This window comes from Chenopodium quinoa, unplaced genomic scaffold (assembly GCF_001683475.1).
Source record: "Chenopodium quinoa cultivar QQ74 unplaced genomic scaffold, ASM168347v1, whole genome shotgun sequence".
Classification (NCBI taxonomy): domain Eukaryota; kingdom Viridiplantae; phylum Streptophyta; class Magnoliopsida; order Caryophyllales; family Amaranthaceae; genus Chenopodium; species Chenopodium quinoa.
Window position 1 is genome coordinate 533,283 of NW_018743397.1, and position 22,131 is coordinate 555,413.

General features: G+C 34.1%; 3 protein-coding genes across 6 annotated transcripts; 1 reads left to right on the top strand and 2 right to left on the bottom strand.

The window, feature by feature from the left end:
• The first annotated feature begins 269 nt into the window (after positions 1-269).
• Positions 270-1,110, top strand: LOC110738882 (auxin-responsive protein SAUR32-like). The gene has a single exon (XM_021919330.1). The coding sequence runs from the start codon at positions 528-530 to the stop codon at positions 939-941; it is 414 nt and encodes a 137-aa protein (XP_021775022.1). The 5' UTR covers positions 270-527; the 3' UTR covers positions 942-1,110.
• A 5,345-nt stretch (positions 1,111-6,455) lies between these two features.
• On the bottom strand, positions 6,456-12,541 carry LOC110738883 (CDPK-related kinase 6-like). 3 transcript variants are annotated; one of them, XM_021919331.1, is made up of 11 exons: positions 10,885-12,541; positions 9,875-10,005; positions 9,465-9,506; positions 9,235-9,343; positions 9,060-9,138; positions 8,445-8,741; positions 8,231-8,343; positions 7,734-7,838; positions 7,522-7,584; positions 7,181-7,327; positions 6,456-7,094 (listed from the first exon to the last, which is right to left on the bottom strand). In XM_021919331.1, exons 1-11 carry the CDS (start codon positions 11,317-11,319, stop codon positions 6,957-6,959), a joined length of 1,659 nt encoding a protein of 552 aa, XP_021775023.1. In that variant the 5' UTR covers positions 11,320-12,541; the 3' UTR covers positions 6,456-6,956. The 3 variants fall into 3 exon arrangements, with proteins under 3 accessions (XP_021775023.1, XP_021775025.1, XP_021775024.1); XM_021919333.1 differs by having other exon boundaries at positions 7,181-7,361; positions 7,514-7,584; XM_021919332.1 differs by having other exon boundaries at positions 7,181-7,324; positions 10,885-11,319.
• A 1,128-nt stretch (positions 12,542-13,669) lies between these two features.
• Positions 13,670-20,032, bottom strand: LOC110738884 (CDPK-related kinase 4-like). 2 transcript variants are annotated; one of them, XM_021919334.1, is made up of 11 exons: positions 19,028-20,032; positions 17,823-17,953; positions 17,430-17,471; positions 17,176-17,284; positions 17,020-17,098; positions 15,466-15,762; positions 15,250-15,359; positions 14,739-14,843; positions 14,558-14,620; positions 14,220-14,387; positions 13,670-14,141 (listed from the first exon to the last, which is right to left on the bottom strand). In XM_021919334.1, the coding sequence occupies exons 1-11, from the start codon at positions 19,508-19,510 to the stop codon at positions 14,004-14,006; spliced, it is 1,725 nt and encodes a 574-aa protein (XP_021775026.1). In that variant the 5' UTR covers positions 19,511-20,032; the 3' UTR covers positions 13,670-14,003. The 2 variants fall into 2 exon arrangements, with proteins under 2 accessions (XP_021775026.1, XP_021775027.1); XM_021919335.1 differs by having other exon boundaries at positions 19,020-19,105.
• Between the last annotated feature and the right edge of the window lie 2,099 nt (positions 20,033-22,131).

Here is a 22,131-nt window from a genome sequence, read left to right on the forward strand (position 1 = left end):
AAGAAAACCTACCCTTTCAAAATACCCAAAAATATAGGATAATTTTTATTTTTTTATAGGATAAAAATTTAAAGATTATTAACCTTTAAAAAACAAAAAATCTCCAATTTGCAAAATTTACAAAATAAAAAAAACTTGGTGTGCAATTTAAGAAACCTCACCCAAAAAATAATAAAAAATAAAAAATAAAATAGAAATTCCCTTTTCTACCCCTAAAAGGCCAAAAACCCTTCATCCCACCTATAAATACACAACCACATAACGCATCAAAGTCTTCTTCATCTCAACCAAAAATAAAAATTCCTATATGTTTTTTTACAAATTATCATGAGCAACATCCCAACTTCTTTAATCAACTCCTCTCTTACTCTTTTTCTTCTCACTATTTCTTCTTCCGATCCTTGGCCTTTTTCTTCTCTTTCTTTCTTATAACACAAATTTAAACCTCAGCTTACAAAAAAAACCTAATCTCAAAAAAAAGCCAAAAAACCAAAACTTTTTGTTGATTCATACTAAAATCTCTTACAATGGGTAGTGGTGAAAGACAACACATGAACTTCAACCTCCACCTCTCACACCTCCTCCACCACCACCACAATCATCACAATCATCGCGGTATGGGTGGCGGCGACAAGGACGAGATCAAGAGCGTACCAAAAGGGTGCATGGCAGTTTTAGTAGGGCATGAAGGAGAGGAAAAACTTGAAAGGTTTATAATACCAATTGTGTACATAAATCATCCTTTGTTCATCAAACTCCTTAAGGAAGCTGAAGAAGAATATGGATTTGATCAAAAAGGTCCAATCACTATTCCATGCCACGTGGAGCATTTTCGTAACGTTCAAGGCATGATTGATCGTGAGCATCACCGTATGATGAACCCACATCATCATCATAATCATCATCATCATCATCATAATTTCTTGTGCTTTAAGGCTTGATTTTATTGTGTGATTATTGATTTGTAAAGGATCTTGATTCTTGAAAGTTTGGAATTCAAGTTTAATTTGATTATTATTATTATTATTATCAAGATGTAAATTTTTAGATTCTTGATTTGTTTTTGCGCGTGAGATTGAAACTCAAGTGATTAATCGTAGTTGACAATGATGAAATTTTTTATAATATTAAATATATAAATATATATATAGTATTATTATGATTTTCTCCTTAATTATTATGTGTCTTGCTTGTTCAAATTTATCAATTCAAATTGTGTAAGTGTGTCCAATGATTAATTTTTGTTAGATCTTTTTAAAATACTTTATTTTATTATTATTATTTTTTAATATGTATTAATTTGTTAATTAAGGCATTAGTATGTGACATCAACAATAGCCGAAAAAAGTGGAAGATTCCAAGAGCGAAATCAAAGAAGAGTCATAAAATTGTTTGATAATGTGAACGCAAAAGAGGGATTACTTAGCTTGCAATTTGCAGCACCCAAAAAAAATAAAATAAAAAAAAAATTAATAATATAATTTGTAGGAAGTTTTATTACAATTATCTAACTGTAATTGACAAGGAGGTGTCTTGCCTTGTGTGGTTATACAAGAATAAGTACAAAGGTAGTACCAAAAAAATCTTTTTATTTTTTTTGGACAGTTCAAACTAAAAAAAATAAAATAAAATCTAAGCTCAACAAATTTCTTCCACTCCAGAATTTATGTAAAAAGTTGGGTGGTGTTTGGTTGTCAAGGGATAGATTTAATTCCATTTCCACAAAGTTGGGTGGGGTCATGAGTCTCATGACTGTTGGCTTGTAGTTTGGGACAAATAACACCAATCTATAACATACAATTGTTCATTGTCCCTTAATATTATTCTAAATTATTAAAATGGACCCAAACATTTTGGGTCACCAAGTTTTTGATTGCCTTTAAAATCAATTAGATTTCCATGTTTTTGGGACATGCTTCAAACATCATAAAGCTAGCTTTGAAATTTAATTTATATGTATAGTCTTTTATCCTCCTCCACAAAACAATGTTCCTCATAATTAATAATCACAACCAAAAAAATACCCATGTGAGATGGGCATCATTATTATAGAGTACATTCCGAAATTATAGGAATATTTCTTTCTCTTTTGATGTTTATAAGAATAATAATACATGGTTTGTCCTTAATTAAATTAAATTTTGTCATAGATTAGTGGATAACTGGATATAAAAGTTGAATTAAAATCTTAATGCTATGTTGTATATTATAGTGGTGGCTAGATTTTCTTAAAAAATTAGATAATGTACCTCTATTCCAAAATAATACTTGTAATGTCGAAATAGTTCTTAATTAAAGGTATTATAACAATTTATTATATATATATATATATATATATATATATATATATATATATATATATATATATATATATATATATAACAAAACAAACAAACAAATAAAAGGTGTTTAAACTTATTACTCCGTAGTAAATTAGTATTTTTCAAATTCTCCTTAGAACTTAGATTAGGCAAAGTTATGCTCTTAAACTATGAGATAGAGGCCGGCAAACTTACTTTGTAATTTTGAGGTCACAAGTTCGAGCCCACCTGTGTAATTGGGCTAGCTAACCTATGACATGTAAAATTTATATTATTAGGATTGTTCACCATACCAGCAAACAAAATAAAAATGCCTTTTGTATGTGGAGACAAGAGATTAAAATTAATTTCAAAGTTCCATGTATATATAATTTAATTATATCTAATGAGATTGAAAGGGCCACAACTAATGTACACTTAATTAATTGGTTAAACTTTCAACTTATATCTTTTAGTATTTGTAGTTGCTTTAGTATCATGGTTTGTTGTAACTTCATTTGTCGTCTAATGCATCACAAAGTAGGGAATAGATCCTTTAGTGATGTTTTTTTGTGTTTATTATATTATTTATATTTGATTTTTTTTCTCAGAAGAATAGTTCAATTGGCCTAGTGGTTAAGATTGAGGTCGGGCTAGTGTATGATAGGTCACATGTTTAAATGCTCTAGCTTCATTTGTACGTAATTTGTATTGCTCTTGCATTGTGACAATGGCTTCAGAGTTTATTATTCATTTTTGCTTAAATCAGTAAGGTAAAAAAAAAAAAAAAAGTTGTTTAATATGTTATAAAGTTAATTGCCTTAATAAAATACTATTAAAGATTTAAAGTTAATATGCACGGGACCTTAATATAATTAGTGAGGCTACTACCCTTAAAACAAAGCCTAAATGGAGGGAATTGCTAGATAGTTGATTGCTTAATCCCTAATGAAAACTAATGATTTGAAATTAAAGTATTATTTTGGAAAGGTATGAAGGGATTGGAGGAATTTGGTTACTTTATGGTATTCCTCATCTACTTTATCACATTATTATTTTCCATACTTCTTATTCAATGTTCAAAGAGGAATCCTATTCCCTTAATTTGATAGAGCTACATTTAACCAGCTATTCATGTTGCAATCCAAGTGATGCCTCAAAATTCTACACCCTAGACCCAACAAACATGGAAAACACTGCATTTTTGACTTTCAATCATATTATAAGATATTTTGAAGTATCAAATTATTTGTTTTGGTATTGTTTACCTCATTTTCAACTAATTTAAACTAGATCAATTTTGTGGGCTTAGATGTTAGTGTATGACTATATGTGCCTAATTTCACACTCATACACATTCCATCTCCATATTTTTGCTTGGGAAGTGTTATCTTTCAAATATAGGGTATCTTGAATCGTAGAAGTAAATATATACCCTCGATCATCTCCATAATTTCATACACAATACTCTACTTCCCTTTCTTAATATTCTAAGTAATATTCTTACATGTGGGTGTAAAGTGGGATTAAAAATAAAAATTGTAATTTGTAAAACGCGAAGCATATGGCCTATATGGGTATAAAGTGCTTCGTATGTCATTTGATTTTGTATGGCCAAACGGCATAAGAGTTTTAAAATAATTGAAAAAATGGAATAACATATAAAAAATGTAAAGAGTGAAAAGAAATTGTTGAAACCCATTGTAGCCCACTTATGAGTGTCTCACATTGGAGAAAGTGGAGAGATAGTTTCACTTTATAAGGTAGAGGAGTACCTCCTACTATTGCCAATTGGTTTTAGTATGGAAGCTTCAAAACCTTGTTTGTGGGCCAAACTCTCATCCTCCTTGTTCGGGTTGCCAGGAGTGAAATTATATACGAAGTACATATGGATGTTTGCTTGTTTTTTTTTTTTCTTTTCATCCTAACTATTGTATGTAGCAGAACTATTTGTTTGTTTACTTGTGTACTTACTTGCTCCATTTTAGCAACCATCCAACGTTTTTGTTTGTTTGTTTATGTGCTTATTAGCTCCAAATTAACAATCATTCAAAACTCGATTTTTCAATGTAGACACATGATAAGAAAAAATGTGCAACTGTTTTTGGTTCCTTTTGAATTTTGAGTGACGAGATAGTACGAAGAATCTATTGTTGATATGGCAGGTTCATCTTTCGGTATAATAATAATAATAATAATAATAATAATAATAATAATAATAATAATAATAATAATAATAATAATAATAATAATAATAATAATAATAATAATAATAATAATAATAATATAGATTTTATCGTGTAAAATGTGCTCTGAAGTTTGTCAATTAAGTTCGTATCAATTAATCTAGCTATAGTGGATGAAAATATCATCCATAGCATAGCCACAAAAGCTAACAACTTACATCATTACATACCTAATTTTTTTTTTAAGTATTCGCTTGTAATTTTTTCTATAATTCATTTTTCAATGTATAGATAAAATGGAAAATCATTCATACTTCCATAGTATAATAACCATCATCCAAGCACCAACCTCCAACCTCCAAATTCATCAAGCACTATGGCATTACTCACATCAAAGAGGGAGGACAAAACACCAAAACATGAAAATAACATCCAAACAATAATAGTATTGCTTCTTTACCCTTGCTTAACTAAAGTGTCACTCATGCCCTATTGTCATACGATTTTTGACCCTATACTTGTATCACTATACAAAAAAACACAAAGTTGTTCAAACTATTTACTTAAAGTGGTTATTAAAATTGATGTTTCTTACTTTTATAGGGTGATGTATGATTTGATAAGACCTAACTTTATATACTAGTATATAACTATGATCTTAAGAGTCATAATTCGTATTAAGGTCACAAAAACTTACATATTACACCATCATGCGCGCATGAACATACACTGATACACATGACACAAACAAAAACTAAATAATTAAAATCCAACACTTGTTTGTCGCACGCATGAACATACACACAACACAAACAAAAACTAAAGAAATACTCCGTAAAACCCAACACTTGTTTATTGTACTTAACCAAAAATCTCACAAAGTTTTTCGACTTTATCAATAACAGACGAAATGGAAAAACAACAAGAACTAGATCAGTCTTAGAGGAACAAAGAAAAACAAGAACACATTTGCATGTTGGCCAACTAGAGAAAAGCATATATACTTCTATAGTTGTATAATATTTGAATAGAATAAGAAATTTCTGGAGAAATAATGAGTAGATAATCTGTCTATTGAAAAACTTGCACAAACTAGGCATAATCGTTAGCCAAGTCCCTACCAATGTCAATCTGGCTTGACTTCTAACACCAAATGGGCCCTAAAACTACCACTTAATTGTCATGTACTAACACTTGCATTTGTCACTCTTTGAATTTTTTTTAAAGTCACGACATCACATGTAAGATTAATTCCTATCCCCGTCTATAAGTAACTGTCGTATTATTATTAATTCTTGTAATTTTGGATATAATACGGTATACTTTAAGTGTCTTTGTTTTAATGGTTGATTCGACTTCACTTAAGATAAAATGTGAACTTTTGTTGCTAGATATCCAATGAAATTGGGGTTTGATGATTCTTACTCTAGTTGGAAGATGACTAATTATAACAAGTGGAGCAAGTGCAAGGAAATTACTATCATGTCTATTAAAGATGTCTAGATTAAGTAGAGATACAAGTTGAGTAGTTTGATGTACCCATCTAATATAAATGGTGAGCCTTAATTGTATACAATTTTCTTACAAAAATTTCGTCAAATTTTGATATGTAATAGAGCAAGCTTTTTTATTTGAAACTTCTTACGGTAGGATAATTAAATCATTTGGGCTTCATGTAATTTCACAAAAGTATGAGTGTATGACCACCTATGTTGGGTGTTAAGCCCCAAAGCACAAAAACCCAATAATTGATCTTGTTTGGCATTTGTCTGATGGATTGGCACACTATAATCTTTGGAATAAAATAGAGCATTAATCTAGTAATTTTTGGTATCTTTATCAAGTTCGAGTGGAAGAGAGCACAACTTAAGTACAGCTTTCAGTACTAAAAACGACCAGTAATAAGAGTGGTACATTTTTGTTTGGAGATTGTACCTATGATGTTCAATAGATCCTTAACATAGTTATCCTCGCAAAATTCGTCCAAGGCCTACAAGGATATCAACTTCATTAGCAGAAGCCACTGAACAATTGAACATAAGCATAAACTGATACAGCCATACAGGCCAAGTAACACTGATATTGAAGCGGCTTCTCATACAATATTACAACCATCATTTGCTTACAGGGGAGACTACAAAAGCTAACTCGAAGTATGAAACATTCTGAGTTTTACAGAAAGCCTTCAAGCATCAGATTCTAATCTTCTATGCTGCAAGTCTGCAACAACTAATATCCTTCCAGGCTATATTAAACAGCTGAATGTTTTACAGTCAGATTTTTTAACGTTGTCAATATTGAAAATTTACAAAATTTTGGGGGGTAGAGGTGGGGGAGCGCGATTGCTCCCCACCAAGGGGTTTCCATAACCCCATCACTCCAAATCAACGATAATCAGTATTAGTTTTCAAAAGGAATTTCATTTGTGATGGTACAAAATGCATGCCCTGCTAGTAGACTACTCAAAGAGCTACTGCCGTCTTGTATTGAAGCCCCGTATTGTAACACCGTGCAAGAAGTTGGTGTAACCCATAAAATTAATGTTTCCATCAGAGCTGCGTATCCAATCCTTGACTAAAGCATGAGCTGTCGGGCCCAAGTTCAATTCCTATGCATAATGAGCAAAAATATTTAGAGAACGGTAACTTGAAACCACAAGAAGGATAGGAGATGGTTGATAAACTAAATGCGTACCCTTGCAAAGTGCTCAACTGAGATCCTCCGGTTACCTTCCTGCTCAAAATACTGAAATGCCACGGTGGCAATTCTATCCCAATCTTGAAGAGCCTCAAGTTGATATACACTAATTACCGCAGCACAAAACTCTTCAAAATCTATCTTCTTGGAAGAAAATGGTTCCATCAACATTAAAAAGCTCAAATTGGAAACATGTACTAAAAAAAATTTACTTGGTTCCAATGTAACTAATGATAAAAAATGTAACTTTACTTTCGTTAATGTTTTTAGTTTTGTCAATCTATCAAGTATTCAAACATTAGCTAAATAGGCAACTTTGACATATCAAACTGTCTTACAATAGTAAAAAAATCAGGAATCCTGGCGTCTTTCATGGCATCAGTTGCATTTTTCGCGAGGGCCTGTAAATAAGCAACATGATTTTTTTTTATTTTTTTTTTAAAAAAAAAAAAAAAAGAAACGAAGAGGGGCGGGGGGGGGGGGACTCAATTAGAATGTTTATCTATATGAGTAGACCAGTAGGAAATTTGAGGGTGGGGGTTGCACTTACCGCTTTAAAATTCTCAAGAGAGACACACCCATCTTTTGGCTCTAGGAGCCTAAACTGTGCTTTGAGGTAAAAGAGCTCATTATCTGTCAGAGCTTTTGAAAGAGCCTGCAATTATTAGGCAGAATAATACGAAGTACGTGTTAAGGGAAGAATCAATCTCTGTAATTATTAGGCATGTCATAGAAAAAACATTCCACATATACATGCAGATTCATTACTATTATTGTCTATTACAACCTACCAATATCTTGAGGGACCATAAAAGTTGTTTCAAAGAATCAACATCCTTGATCTTGTTGAGATATACTGTAGCAGCAATTCAGCACTCAAATGATTCGAAGTATTTAATAGACACATTGCTGACAACTCTTGATTTATGAGAGCAAATGCTAGTCATTATATATCTAAGGATTCTCTTCCGATGTGGAACAAAGTTTAGTTTAGCTTATGACATGCAAACCTACAAAAGTGTGCACATCAGAGACAAAGATTCTCACCTTTAGAGCTGCTCGTTTGAGAGGGGTGGCCCGCACATATGACCTAACTAGCTTGATCGGGAGTATATCTAAAGGAAGAGGTGATCTGTTTTCATCTCTTAACCATGGATGAGCTGCAAGTAATGTCATCAGTGGTTAAGTCAGGAAAGTAACTAGGTTTATGAGATATAAGCCATAAATTATTAACATAACCCAAGCAAAAGAAAGTACTCACCTAGTGCTTGTGCTGCCGTCATCCTTTTTCTAGGATCCTTGTTCAGTAGCCTTTTGACAAAATTTTTGCCCTCTGCTGATATATTGGGCCAAGGTATATCTTCAAAATTAGGATTAGCCCTTAACACAGAACAGAATGTTGCTGATTCAGTTTTTGCGTAAAAAGGTCTGCTTCCACATAACAAGATGTACGTTATGACACCAATGCTCCACATATCTGCTTCAGTGTTATATGATCCATGCAGCACTTCAGGTGCAACATAAAAAGCACTTCCAACTACATCATTAAGCCATTGATCTGCACACCAAAAAAAAACCTTAATGAATCTATTTTGTGTTGATTTAAATAGAATTGTTTTAGTTACAGATTATTTTTCCATTCAGCTTGTTCGGTTTTATTACTTAAAAAAGTTAATACTTATTCAAGTTACCAAGGGGGGAAGCACAAGATGGGTTTAAGTCCATTTGGGAATTATTTGAAGTTGATGGCCATAAGGTGAGAATTATTTTTGTCAAATTTTCCTTATAAAGCTAATAAAGCTATAAAGTAGAAATTAAAATCTTATTTACTTAATTGTAGAATTGCAAATACAAAAAAAGATAAAGTTGACATTACCTGGCCTAACATAATCAGAAAGACCAAAATCTATAACCTTCAAGCACGAATCATCATCCTTTGTAGCAAATAGAAAATTCTGCAAACAAATAGGAACCTCTGGTGGTTAACAAACCTCCAAGTAATTCCTTAGCTTTAAGCCTAAAAGCATAGAGCCACAATAACAATTCCATACCTCTGGTTTTAGATCACGGTGCACAACACCCTGAAGATGGCAAAATGCAACTGCGGATAATATTTGCACTACAATTCCCTTGGAATCTTCCTCGACATATCTCCCACCTCTGGAGCATTAAACAAACAAAATGAGGCTGATCCCTGAAAATAAGTATAGCAATTCATAGAATCCACCCCCCCCCCCCTCCCTAATCCCCTGGGAATCAATAAGACTGCATCAAATTTTACCTTTGCAAAATTCTATCTAATAGCTCAGCACCTTCACACAATCTGCAAGTCGAATTAGATTTGTCATAATGTATTAATTCCTTAACCACTCATAAAGACTGATCAGTAAACTTGAGTATACCTAAAGGCCTAAGTGCCAAACTAAGCACAAGTACATTTATATTGATTCTTTTTTTTTTTTTTTTCAAATCACTTGTATCCTCAGTGAGGCATCATTTCTAAGATGACAAATAGATAAGACAAATTAAAATTAGACACCATTTTATGAATTCTACAATCAGCATTATCTGTGAATCCCTGCAATATGTTGTGTCATGTGCTGATAAAATGCCATAAGCACATTCAATAGTAACTGATTCAAAAGTCAAACCTTGCATTAAGCACTAAAGCAGAATTCAGGAAGCACTTACTCCATTACTAGGTAGACGGTGTTAGCATCCTCAAATGCATCATAAAATTTGAGCATATGCGGGTTGCCAGACAATGCTTTCAACATTTTCACTTCCCTGCGGACATCTTCAATTGCAACTGCTGAATTCATCTGCCCAAAGTCATCAGTTTCATTCATTATAACTCAATAAACTTAAGACTAATACTAATACTAAGACTAAAACATACTTTTTAAATTATACCCTACAATTCAATAAAACTACACTCAGAAACTACCATCAATAAACATCAATGAAGGTTATGAGTCTCGAGATAGAGACAAAACATAAACCAATCCCTGTATCATGATATTGGCACTGGATTAATAGAATGTTCTAAGTTCGCAATATTAGTCCCAAGCTCATATAAAAGATCTCTGCTTCCCCTAACTATATAGCACCAAAACCAACCTTGTAAATCCATTCCAGCCCTTCAATTTAAAATATCAAATCAAATGATTACTTAACTACAAAAATAGAGATCCACAGCCAAATAAAATAAGTTTACCAAAGGATTTCTTAACAATTCTACAAAACAAATAGTTGCATAATTTAACAAGTAGCAACCAAATCAAACACATACTCACAAAGTCACAAGTACAGTCCAAATCTCATAATTATTTATTTAATACTCAAAAACACCCACCAAAAAAATCCAATTCCAGGTACAAACAGACAAAAATGTAACAATCAAGCATTATAACAAGAAACCCTATGTTAATATTCAAATTGATCAATCTCCCACACTGCCACACATAACAACCTCGCAATCTCGATACCACCAACAGATACACACATATAGAGAGTGAGGATTAGCTCAAGTCGTTAGAGCTTAGAGTTCTCCTTCCGATTCTAAGAGATTTTGGGATTGATCCTCATCACATGCCCTTTTGCCTCTAAACACCAAAAAAACATACACATATATACATCAACAATTTAACACAGTCCTCATTTCACCATCAAACAAACCAAAATGGCACATAATACCGCACCTTAGATTTAGAAATAATCTTGACAGCAACAGAAACACCTTTAACATCCCCTTTTTTACCCTTTGCCCAACAAGTATGACCAAAATGCCCTCGACCCACTTCCTCCCCTAATTCATACTTTGCCCCAAAATTCTTGGAATACCCAAAATTCTTGTCTAAACCCCTCTCTCTTTCTTGCTCCACCGTCCTCTCCGGCGTAATCCCACCACACTCCTTCCTCCGCCGCCGAAACGCCGCCATTATAGGCTTCGCCGGGGACGGCGGCGGAAAGGGCCATTTCATTATTCTCCTTCCCGGTGTTCTCGCCGGAGAAGGACTTATCCCGGCGGGTAAAGGGCTAGGGAACGGCGTCGTTTGTACACTCGCCGGAGTTGGGGCTTCAATGGCGTCGTTGACTGCCAGTGAAGTAGTCTTCTTGCTGAAACAGTGCCCCATGCCAGGATTTACGTGAAAAGGTTTTTTTTTAAGAGAGAGAAAGTGAGCTAAAGAAGAGAGTAATTCAAAGTTGAGGGAAAAGTTGAAGTTATTGGCATTTAAAGTTTGGTATCTGTCTGATGGATTCGCAATTTGGCACACTATATTTCTTTGGAAGATAATCTACTGCGTAGCATTTTTTTAGGAGTATAGTATTTTAAGTTCGAGTAGAAGAGAACGTATTTGCATTTATGTTTCTCATATATGCATTTATGTTTCTCATATTTGCATTTAATGTTTAATGTTTATCAAAATGGCAAATATGGTAAATAATGGCAAATTTTTTCATCATCAATGGCAGACGAACCCCAACACCATAACAAACATCATGTCCAACAACACCAACACCACCATCTCCGGAAGCTTCACCGTCAAATTTAATAAACAACCATAAGAAAAATATACTTCCTCTAACTAAATTTACTTGATTCATAGCTTTTGTTGGGTTTGAGAAGTGTGGAGAATAGTTCAAGAAGGCTAAGGGGATGCATAGCTTAGGAGTTTAAGCTATGTACTATTGCTTGGTGTTAAGCAATAGTGGATGGAGAGGGCTGACTTCAAATGAGCATATCTCAAAATCTAGGAATGATATTGAGATGATTCAAGTTGGATGTGATAGCTCGTCTCAAGAGTTTTTCAACAGCTGGTCATAAGCTTGATTTGGTTTAGAATCGAGGGAGTTATGACTGTTTTAAGAATAGTTGTCCACGCAGTGCGGTAGTTCAATTGAACTGTTGAAAAGTTGGGTCGAACCTAGTTGCTTCTAAGCATTTGAGGCAGACTATGTAGCTCTTTGATTCCTAGAGGAGGTTTGGTTGGACCAAGGAAGAAGTGCGACCGAACCACACCAAGTTCGATTGAACTCTGGGTAGATACAGTCGAACCATCAAACCCCTGTTTCAGCGTGTGATTTCTTTTATTTCGTTCGGTATGTAATCTTAGCCGTTGATCTTCTAGCACTATATATATTCTTATTTTGTCATTGTAGAGAGTAATAGGATGAGAGGAAATATGTAGAGAGAAAAAACCTCATGAAATACCCAAACACTTAGAGTTTGAGTGTTTGAGAGGGTGAGTTTGGGGTGGGAGCTTTCATGGTGATTGAAAGCTTGTAAAATACATTGTTCTTCATCAAATTGTTTACTCCATAGTGGATTGGAGGGTTTTTCTCCCAGATATCGGGTTTCCCACGATAAATTCTCCTTGTCTTGTTTATTACTTGTTTTTTCCGTCTTCGTTGTTGTTAATTGTCGTTAATCGCAAACTAGCTAGCACATTTGGTTAATCCCTTTCAGCTTTTGGCATAATATTTAAGGAAAAGAGAGAAATTGTGTGCATAATTTACTTTATTACCCAAAATTTATCTCCTAAAATCTTACCAAATATAGTAGGTCAAATAATATGACATTTACAATTTAGGAATATTAAGGAATTCTCCCATTTCATATTCACTGCAACATTTCCTTTTTACATCTATTCTATAATAATTACCACACTTCTTTATTTAGTAAGGTTCCTCTATTACAAAGTATTTTATTATAGGGTTTTTCCATATAATAACCCTGTTAATTCCACTTTTCAACGTTGTGTCCCAATATATACATTTTGTTTCCATACGGTAACCTTGTCGTTATCTCGCTGTTAAAAATTCCGTTAGTGGGCCCACTCTCAATTTATTACTATAATATTTTTTTATCAATTTGCGTATAGGAAAATGTTCCATTTAAGGTTTTGGAAGCTATTTTGGCCCTTAAGTGTCCAAATTGAGCTCAGATTCGGTAAAAAAATAACTAAAATGTCTCGTTTTGTGTATTAAGTGATGTCTCGATTTAAGTGTTCACGTTTTAATACTTAAATGGTAGGTGTTTGTCTTTTTTTGAGAGCATTCCCTGCAATGTGAAAAATTCCTCCATCTCCCTTCTTAAAAAATTCTCAAATTCCATTGTTGATGAGGAAAGAGAACAGTGGGTATGTTTGACCAAAAGGACCAAAACGGCAGCTTTTGAGAAGTGGGCCACTTGAGAAAACAACGGAGGGAATACATTTTTGTGAGAAGATTGTACATTTTAGAGTTTTACTTACAATGTTCAATAGATCCTTAACATTGTTGTCCTCGCGAAATTCGTTCAAGGCGCTACATGGGTATCAACTCCATTAGTAGAAGCCGCTGAAGGCTGAACAATTGAACATCAGCATAAACTGATACAGCCAGACAGGCATTAACATTGGAGGGGGCTTCTCATACAATCATCATCTGCTGAAAGCGAAGAATTCCTGCGTACAAGAGGGGACTACAAAAGCTAATCCAAAGTATGAAACATTCTGAGTTTTTCAGAAAGCCTTCAAGCATCAAATTCTAATCTTCTATGCTGCAACAACTAATATACAGGCTGTAATAAACAGCTGAATGTTTTACAGTCAGATTTTCCAAGGTTGTCACTATATATGCAACCCCCCATATTAAAAATTTACAACATCAGGGGTGAAAAAATTGAGGGGTGGAGGTGGGGGAGCTCAATTGCTCCCCGCCAAGGGGTTTCCATAACCCCATCACTCCGAATAACAGGTAAAACCGTATTAGAATTCAACAGAATTTCATTTGTGATGGTACAAACTGCATACCCGCTAGTAGACTACTCAAAAAGCTACTGTCGTCTTGTATTGGAGCCACGTATTGTAACACCGTGCAAGAATTTGGTGTAACCGATAAAATTAATGTTTCCATCAGAGCTTCGTATCCAATCCTTGACTAAAGTATGAGCTGTCGGGCCCAAGTTCAATTCCTATGCATAATGCGCAAAAATGATCAGAACATGAAACCACAGAAAGAATAGGAGAAAGTTGATTAACTAAGTGCGTACCCTTGCAAAGTCCTCAACTGAGATCCTCCGGTTACCTTCCTGCTCAAAATACTGAAACGACATGGTAGCAATTTTATCCCAGTCTTCAAGAGCCTCAAGCTGATATACACTGATTGCCGCAGCACAAAACTCTTCAAAATCTATCTTCTTGGATGAAAATGGTTCCATCTACATTAATAGGGTCAAATTGTAAGCTTTTACTAAAAAACATTACTTGGTTTTAATGTAGTTAATGATTAAAAATGTAACTCAAGTCACATTAATATTATTAGTTTGTCAACGTGTCAAGTAATTAAATGTTAGCTAATAGGCAACTTTGACATATCAAACTGTCTTACAATAGTCAAAAAATCAGAAACTCTGGCGTCTTTCATGGCATCGGTTGCATTTCTCGCGAGGGCCTGTAAATTAGTGACATGATTATAACAAAAAATAAAAAGAAAAAAGAAGTAAGCTCAAGTAGAATTTTCATCTATCTGAGTAGACCAGTTGGAAATTTGAGGGTGAAGTTGCACTTACCACTTTAAAATTTTCTAAAGACACACACCCATCTTTTGGCTCTAGGAGCCTAAATTGTGCTTTGAGGTAAAAGAGCTCATTATCTGTCAGAGCTTTTGAAAGAGCCTGCAATTATGCATATAGTTATTTAATGGTAACGGATTTTATGCAGAGTAATACATGTTATTTCTATAATTTATAAGCATTGTCATTGACTCATAGGAAAAACTTTCCAAATTTACATGCAGATTCATTACTACTGCGATCATCTGTTACAGCCTACCAATGTCTTGAGGGACCACAAAAAATGTTTCACAGAATTAGCATCCTTGATCGCGTTGAGCTAGAGTAGCAATTCAGCACTCAAATGAGTTGATGTGTTTAATAGACACATTGCTGAATGCTGACAACTCTTTATTTAGGAGAGCAAATGCTAGTCATTATAAATCTAAGGATTCCCTTCCGATGTGGGACAAAGTTTAATTTAGCTTAAGACATGCCAAAGGTAAACATCAGAGATAAAGGTTCTCACCTTTAGAGCTGCTCGTTTGAGAGGGGTGGCCCGCATATATGACCTTACTAGCTTGATTGGGAATATATCTAAAGGAAGAGGTCTGTTATCATCTCTTAACCATGGATGAGCTGCAAGCAATGTCATCAGTGGTTATGTCAGGAAAGTAACTAGGCATATGAGATATAAGGAAGCCATAAACCATTTACATAGACCCAAGCAAAAGAAAGTACTCACCTAGTGCTTGTGCTGCCGTCATCCTTTTCCTGTGGTCTTTGTTCAGTAGCCTTTTGACAAAATTTTTGCCCTCTGCTGATATATTGGGCCAAGGTATATCGTCAAAATTAGGATCAGTCCTTAATACAGAACGGAATATTCCTGATTCAGTTCGTGCATAATAAGGTCTGCTTCCACATAACAAGATGTACGTTATGACACCAATGCTCCACATATCTGCTTCACTGTTATATGATCTATGCAGCACTTCAGGTGCAACATAATAGGCACTTCCAACTACATCATTAAGCCTGTGATCTGCACATCATAAGTTCTATGAATCAATTCTCAATGTAAAATAAGTCCACCAATTAGTCCACAAATATTTAACACATCAGATCAACCTTAAGCCACAACAGCTGGGTCATAAGTAATAACATTAAACATTTTTTGAATAAGAATAATATCAACTTCTGAACTTTAAGACATCAGCTATAAATAAATTCCACCATTTGATTATTAAATACTCCGTAAAAATATTCCTAGATTCCTAACTTTAGGGAGTGTCTTCACAAATGGTCCTAATTGAATACGGAAAACAACTTATATCTCCAATTGGGTTAATATAGCCTCACCACCTCCCCCAACCAAAAAAAAATAAAAAAAAAACAAAAAAAATAAAATAAAAAAAAAACCAATCCACTCTCACCCTAGCAGCTCAGATGCCAGATTTTGGTAGCATAAATGATTTCTTCTCTTTTTTCAATATCAGCAGCTCTATAAGTTGCGAATCTTGCGATACAATGAACTAATATAAACAACTTCCTCAAGCATGACTATGCTTCTGAATTCATTGAAAAACACTCGTATGACAGTTTCAATAGCCATTGGTTGGCAGAAGGCTGATTTGAAGGTATTTTTAGTGTAAGCAGCACATAGTTTATTTGAATCTTTATAAAACATAGTAATAGGTTTATTTTATTTATTTGGGAAGTAGGGCTCTTTGTTGTTCCATATTGTGACTTAGCTTGATTTCTCATTTTAACTCACACTACAGCTTCCTTGACTTTATTAATGCAGCTTAAAAGTTCTGTTTGTGGACACTTGAGTTCAGTTATTAGTAATGGATCTAATGATCCTTCAATCAATCACAGAGACAATATTAGTTTTTTTGTGGCGCTTCCAAATAGTATGACCCAAACTTAATTATATGCTCACCTTCCACTTAATTATCATCATTTTGCAACCTTTTTTTATTTTTAGTTGATTTATATATTGTTGTTTTAGTTACAGATAACTTTTCCATTCAGCTGGTTCAGTTTTATTACCATGGAGGCATGGGGTACCAAAAGCTGAGAGTGAGGGGTGGAAAAGAGCTGAGTTTCAGTAGTGGGAGGTCAATTAATTCCGACTAAAGTCTATTTTGGGAATTATTCAAAGTTGATATCCATAAGGTGGGAATTATTCTTGTCAAACTTTCCAAAATTGATTAATCCAAAGTTATAAAGTAGAACTTCAAATCTTATTTACTTTGTAGTAGTTATTGCAAATAATAAAAGATGAAGCTGTCATTACCTGGCCTAACATAATCAGAAAGACCAAAATCTATAACCTTTAAGAGCGCATCATCATCCTTTGTAGCAAAAAGAAAATTCTGCCAAGAAAAGTCCTGTGGTTAACAAACCTCCAAGTAATTCCTTAGCTAAAAGCACCACAATGACAATTCCATACCTCTGGTTTTAGATCACGGTGCACAACACCCTGAAGATGGCAAAATGCAACTGCGGATAATATTTGCACTATGATTCCCTTGGCATCTTCCTCGACATATCTCCCACCTCTGGAGAATTAAACAAACAAAATGAGGCTGATAGAAGAAATTCATACAACCAACCCCCCCCCCCCCCCACACACACACACCTGCCAAAAGAAATAAAAAAAATAAAATCTTCCTGGGAATCAGTGAGACTGCATAAAAACTTTACCTTAGCAAAATTCTATCTAATAGCTCACCACCTTCACACAATCTGCAAGCCAAAATAGATTTATAGATGTGTCATAATGTATTAGAAATAAGTGTCTAAGTGAGTAAGTGCCATTGATTCTTGTTTTATTATTCAAGTCACTTGTATCCTCAGTGATTCTGAAAGAGAGGACATCGCGTCTTAGATAATAATGGTTGACAAATAGAAGATAAAACAATTAAAATTAGACACCATTTCTATGAAGTCTACAGAATGCTGCAATTGTCAGCAAATCCAAATAAAATGTTGTCATGCAAAATCTAACAAAATGCCAAAAGCATATACAATAGCAACTGATTCAAAAGTCAAAACATGCATTAAGCGTAAAGCGTACAGAATGCAGGAAGCACTTACTCCATGACTAGGTAGACGTTGTTAGCATCCTCAAATGCATCATAAAATTTGAGCATATGCGGGTTGCCTGACAATGCTTTCAACATTTTCACCTCCCTGCGAACATCTTCAATTGCAACTGCTGAAGTCATCTGCTCAAAGGCATCAGTATCATTCATTATTACTCCTTAATCTAAGAAGAACTAGAAAATAAAAAAATTGTACAAACAAACAATAATAATCATACTAAAACCTACTTCATAAATTATACCCTGCAAATCAATAGAACTCCACTCAGAAACTACCATCAATGGAGATCATTGAAGGTTAAGAGTCTCAAGATAGAAGCAAAACATAAACTGATCCCTGTATCATGATGTTGCCACTGAATTAATAAGATGTTCCAAGTCCGTTATATTAGCCCAGCATTTCCAAAACATACATCAATTGCTACACACACAGATGTAGTTAGAACTTTCGAATGATATACAAGCACTTCCCAAGCACCCAAACAAAATGCACCCTCAAATTGTACTGATTTTGCACTAGCTTGGCATTTAGAGAATAACAATGACAAAAACAACCAATGAACTCGAGATATACAAGACAAATATGAAGCATTGGGAACCAAAAATCTCCACATGAGCCACAAGCTCATCAAGATAATCTCTAATTCCCCTCACTATACATGACCGAAACCAACCTCATTTATATTTCCATTACAACCCTTTCATCTAGAATATCAAATTAAATGATTACTTGACTACAAAAAAAGAGATCCTAAATCAAACTCTGCAGCCATATAAAATAAGTTTACCAAAGAAGTTCTTAACAATGCTACAAAACCATCAATCATAATCAACATATAAAATTATATATGCATACACACCACATTTCATCAGTTAATAAACAAATAGTCACACAATTAAACAACCAAATCAAACACATACTCATAAGTATAGTCCAAATCTCATAATTAAAAACTCATAAACAAAACACCCACCAAAAATTCCAACCCCAGGTACAAACAGACAAAATGTAACAATCAAGCACAATCCAACAAGAAACCCTATGTTAATATTCAAATTGATCAATTTCGCACACATGAACAACCTCGCAAACTCGAAACCATCAACAATCCAACATACAAACATACATTAACATAGTCCTCATTTCACCATCAAAATCAAAATTCAAACAAACCAAAATGCCACATACCACCGCACCTTAGCTTTAGAAATAATCTTGACAGCAACAGAAACACCTTTAACATCCCCTTTTTTACCCTTTGCCCAACAAGTATGACCAAAATGCCCTCGACCCACTTCCTTCCCTAATTCATATTTTGCCCCAAAATTCTTGGAATACCCAAAATTCTTGTCTAAACCCCTTTCTCTTTCTCTCTCTAACTCTCTCTCTCTCATCCTCCCTTCTTCCTGCTCCATCGTCCTCTCCGGCGTAACCCCACCACTCTCCTTCCTCCGCCGCCGAAACGCCGCCATTATAGGCTTCGCCGGCGACGGCGGCGGAAAGGGCCATTTCATCATTCTCCTTCCCGGAGTTCTCGCCGGAGATGGGTTGATTCCGGCGGGAAAGGGGCTATGAAACGGCGTCGTTTGTACACTCGCCGGAGTTGGTTCTTCAACGGCGGATGAAACGGCGTCGTTGACCGCCACTGAAGTAGTCTTCTTGCTGTAACAGAGCCCCATGATCGGACAGCCAGGATTGGTTGAAAATCACGTCAAATGAGATGAAAAAAAATTAAAAAGTTTTAATCTTTAATTTATTTTTTTTAGAGAGAGAAAGTGAGCTAAAGAAGAGAGTTTTTTCAAAGTAGAGGGAGAAGTTGAAGTTGTTGACATTTAAAGTTTGGAGCTTTATTTTTTAAGGTGACATGGCGGTGACCTACTTTAGGTAAATGATGGGTTTTGCACCGTTTGATGTGTGAGGTTGGGGGGTTGACTGATATTTGATTGGGTCTTATTATGTGAATGGTCAAAGGAAGGAAGGTGTTGTATGTTTAGGGATGGTCGGCTGTTTTGACAATTTTATTATACTTTAGTTATTTAATTCGTATACTCAATTGATTTCATACTAATTCAGTCTTCTTTGTAAGATTCATAGCAATAGTTTATGGTAACTCCATGCTTCATGTAGAAACTTTGGGGTGATGAGGTTAGCGTGTCTGCTTGTGTGAGCTTTTGTTGTGTTTTTAATACTTGTCTAGTTGTCAAAATTTATGTAAATTTATTAATCCGTAATACGTTTGACTTGTGTTGTTGAATGAAATAAATGTGTATCGACTACTTTTGTAGTTAGAATAGTGGATTAGATCTTTATTACCTATTGAAGAATAAATAGACATTAACTAATAATCAACTTATGGCGTTGTTAGAATAATGAACGTGTTTCACAATTCACACTTTCACCTGCTCTCTCTATACGAGTGTAACGGCGGATCTTAATGAAAAATAAACTTAGATTAGTTAATGATCGGTGCAAGAGTGAAAATTTGCAAATCACACAATAACCATGTGTAAAGTTACTAGTCTAGTACAACATGTGTTGTTGATGCACTTAATTTTTTGGTAATGGGCCACATGAGACATGACTGTGTAAAAAAACCAAATGAAATACAATGCATTAATATTTACAAGAAATTCATGGGTTCATGTGAGCCAAGTTATGTGTTAAGCTGGAATGAATGTAATAGATCGTTCATTAGGGTAGTAACAATAATAACAATAAAAATAATCAGATGCATAAAAGCTTTGACATTTTTTACAAAAATAAAAAAATAAAAATTAACAGTTTAATTTTACGCATATGAATGATTAACCTCTCTAAATAAAATAATTTTCACTTGTTCAATGCTAGCTAGCGTGGCAGTGCCGAACAAATTGTATTGTATATTTTCAAAAATGTTAAGCATTTATATTGTGCATATAGATCTTAAATGCTAAGATAGATAAATACTTCTAGCAAATTTGATTGATGATGTATGTGTATGTTAATATACTTTAGTGATTATATCATTACAGGTAGGGGTGTGCAGAAATGGACCTAGAACGAAAAACCGACTGGAATTGGACCGGACCGATTGATTCCGGTTCGGTCTTCGGTCCTCACAAATTGGGTTTTCGATCCGGGTGAAAACCGGAATATTCCGGTATGGACCGAAAAGTGTATTTTTGTAATTTTTGGGTGAAAAATGTAAATTTTATGTTTAAATTTCTAAAAAATTTAGGTACAAAACTTGTAATTTATAAATTCTAGGTGCAAAATAAGAAATCACGCAAACAAAAACAAGACGTTAAAAATGTATGCATATATTAAGATACTAAAATGAAAAAGAAAAATAAAAACATAATGTAACCAGTCCATTCTGGTCCAGAACCGGACCGGTTGAATACGGTCCGGTCCCGGTCCCCAAAAAAGTCGAATCCGGGTTCCGGTCCCGGTCCGGTTTTGGACCGGTGCACAACGCTAGTTACAGGTACCCCTTGTATCTAGTAAGTTTAAAATTATTTTGCAAGGATATAGAGAAGATATACTGGGAGTGAACTAAAATATATGTATTGTTTTGTCTTAGGTTTTTATCAAATAGATTTTAATAATAAACAATAAAAGATTTTTTAAAAATAAATACGATAACTGGACAAACGCTATAATAAATGGATAACGCATAGTAACTAACAACTTAATTTTTTAAAATATGATAATTAGACCACTCACAACAATGAGCATTTTTTTGTTTCCTCATTCTCTCTACCCACTTTCTCTGTCTTCCACTCTTATTTTCCTTGTGAGCATTTTTATGATCATATTTCCCATCAATGATAAAAAAATAAAATAAAATAAAATAAAAAAATTAATAATAATAATAATAATAATAATAATAAGTGTTCACCATTCTCTCCTACCTATTTTAATACCCATCAACATTTCTCTCTCTTACAATTTAATTAATAGCTACACTTGCAATTTTAACCTAGGCCCATTGCTTACTATTCATCCACAATTTTTTGATGAGCAAATTATAAAATGAGCATTCTAGCTTTTGCTCATTGATGGGATGAACAATTTTATGCTTTTGCTCATCAAAATGCTTATAAGCATTTTTTTTTGTTGCTCATTGTCGTGAGTGATCTAATAGATATAATAAGTTTACAAGATGTTTGTCAACAATTGAACGGACAAACAAACCTTTACTCATTTTTTTATACCAACAAGTTATTTTTTATTACACTTTTTCTTTCTCTATCTACATACCCATGTGTTAATTTTTCACAACGTGTTTCCGTGGTTTGCTTTTTAATTGAAATTAATG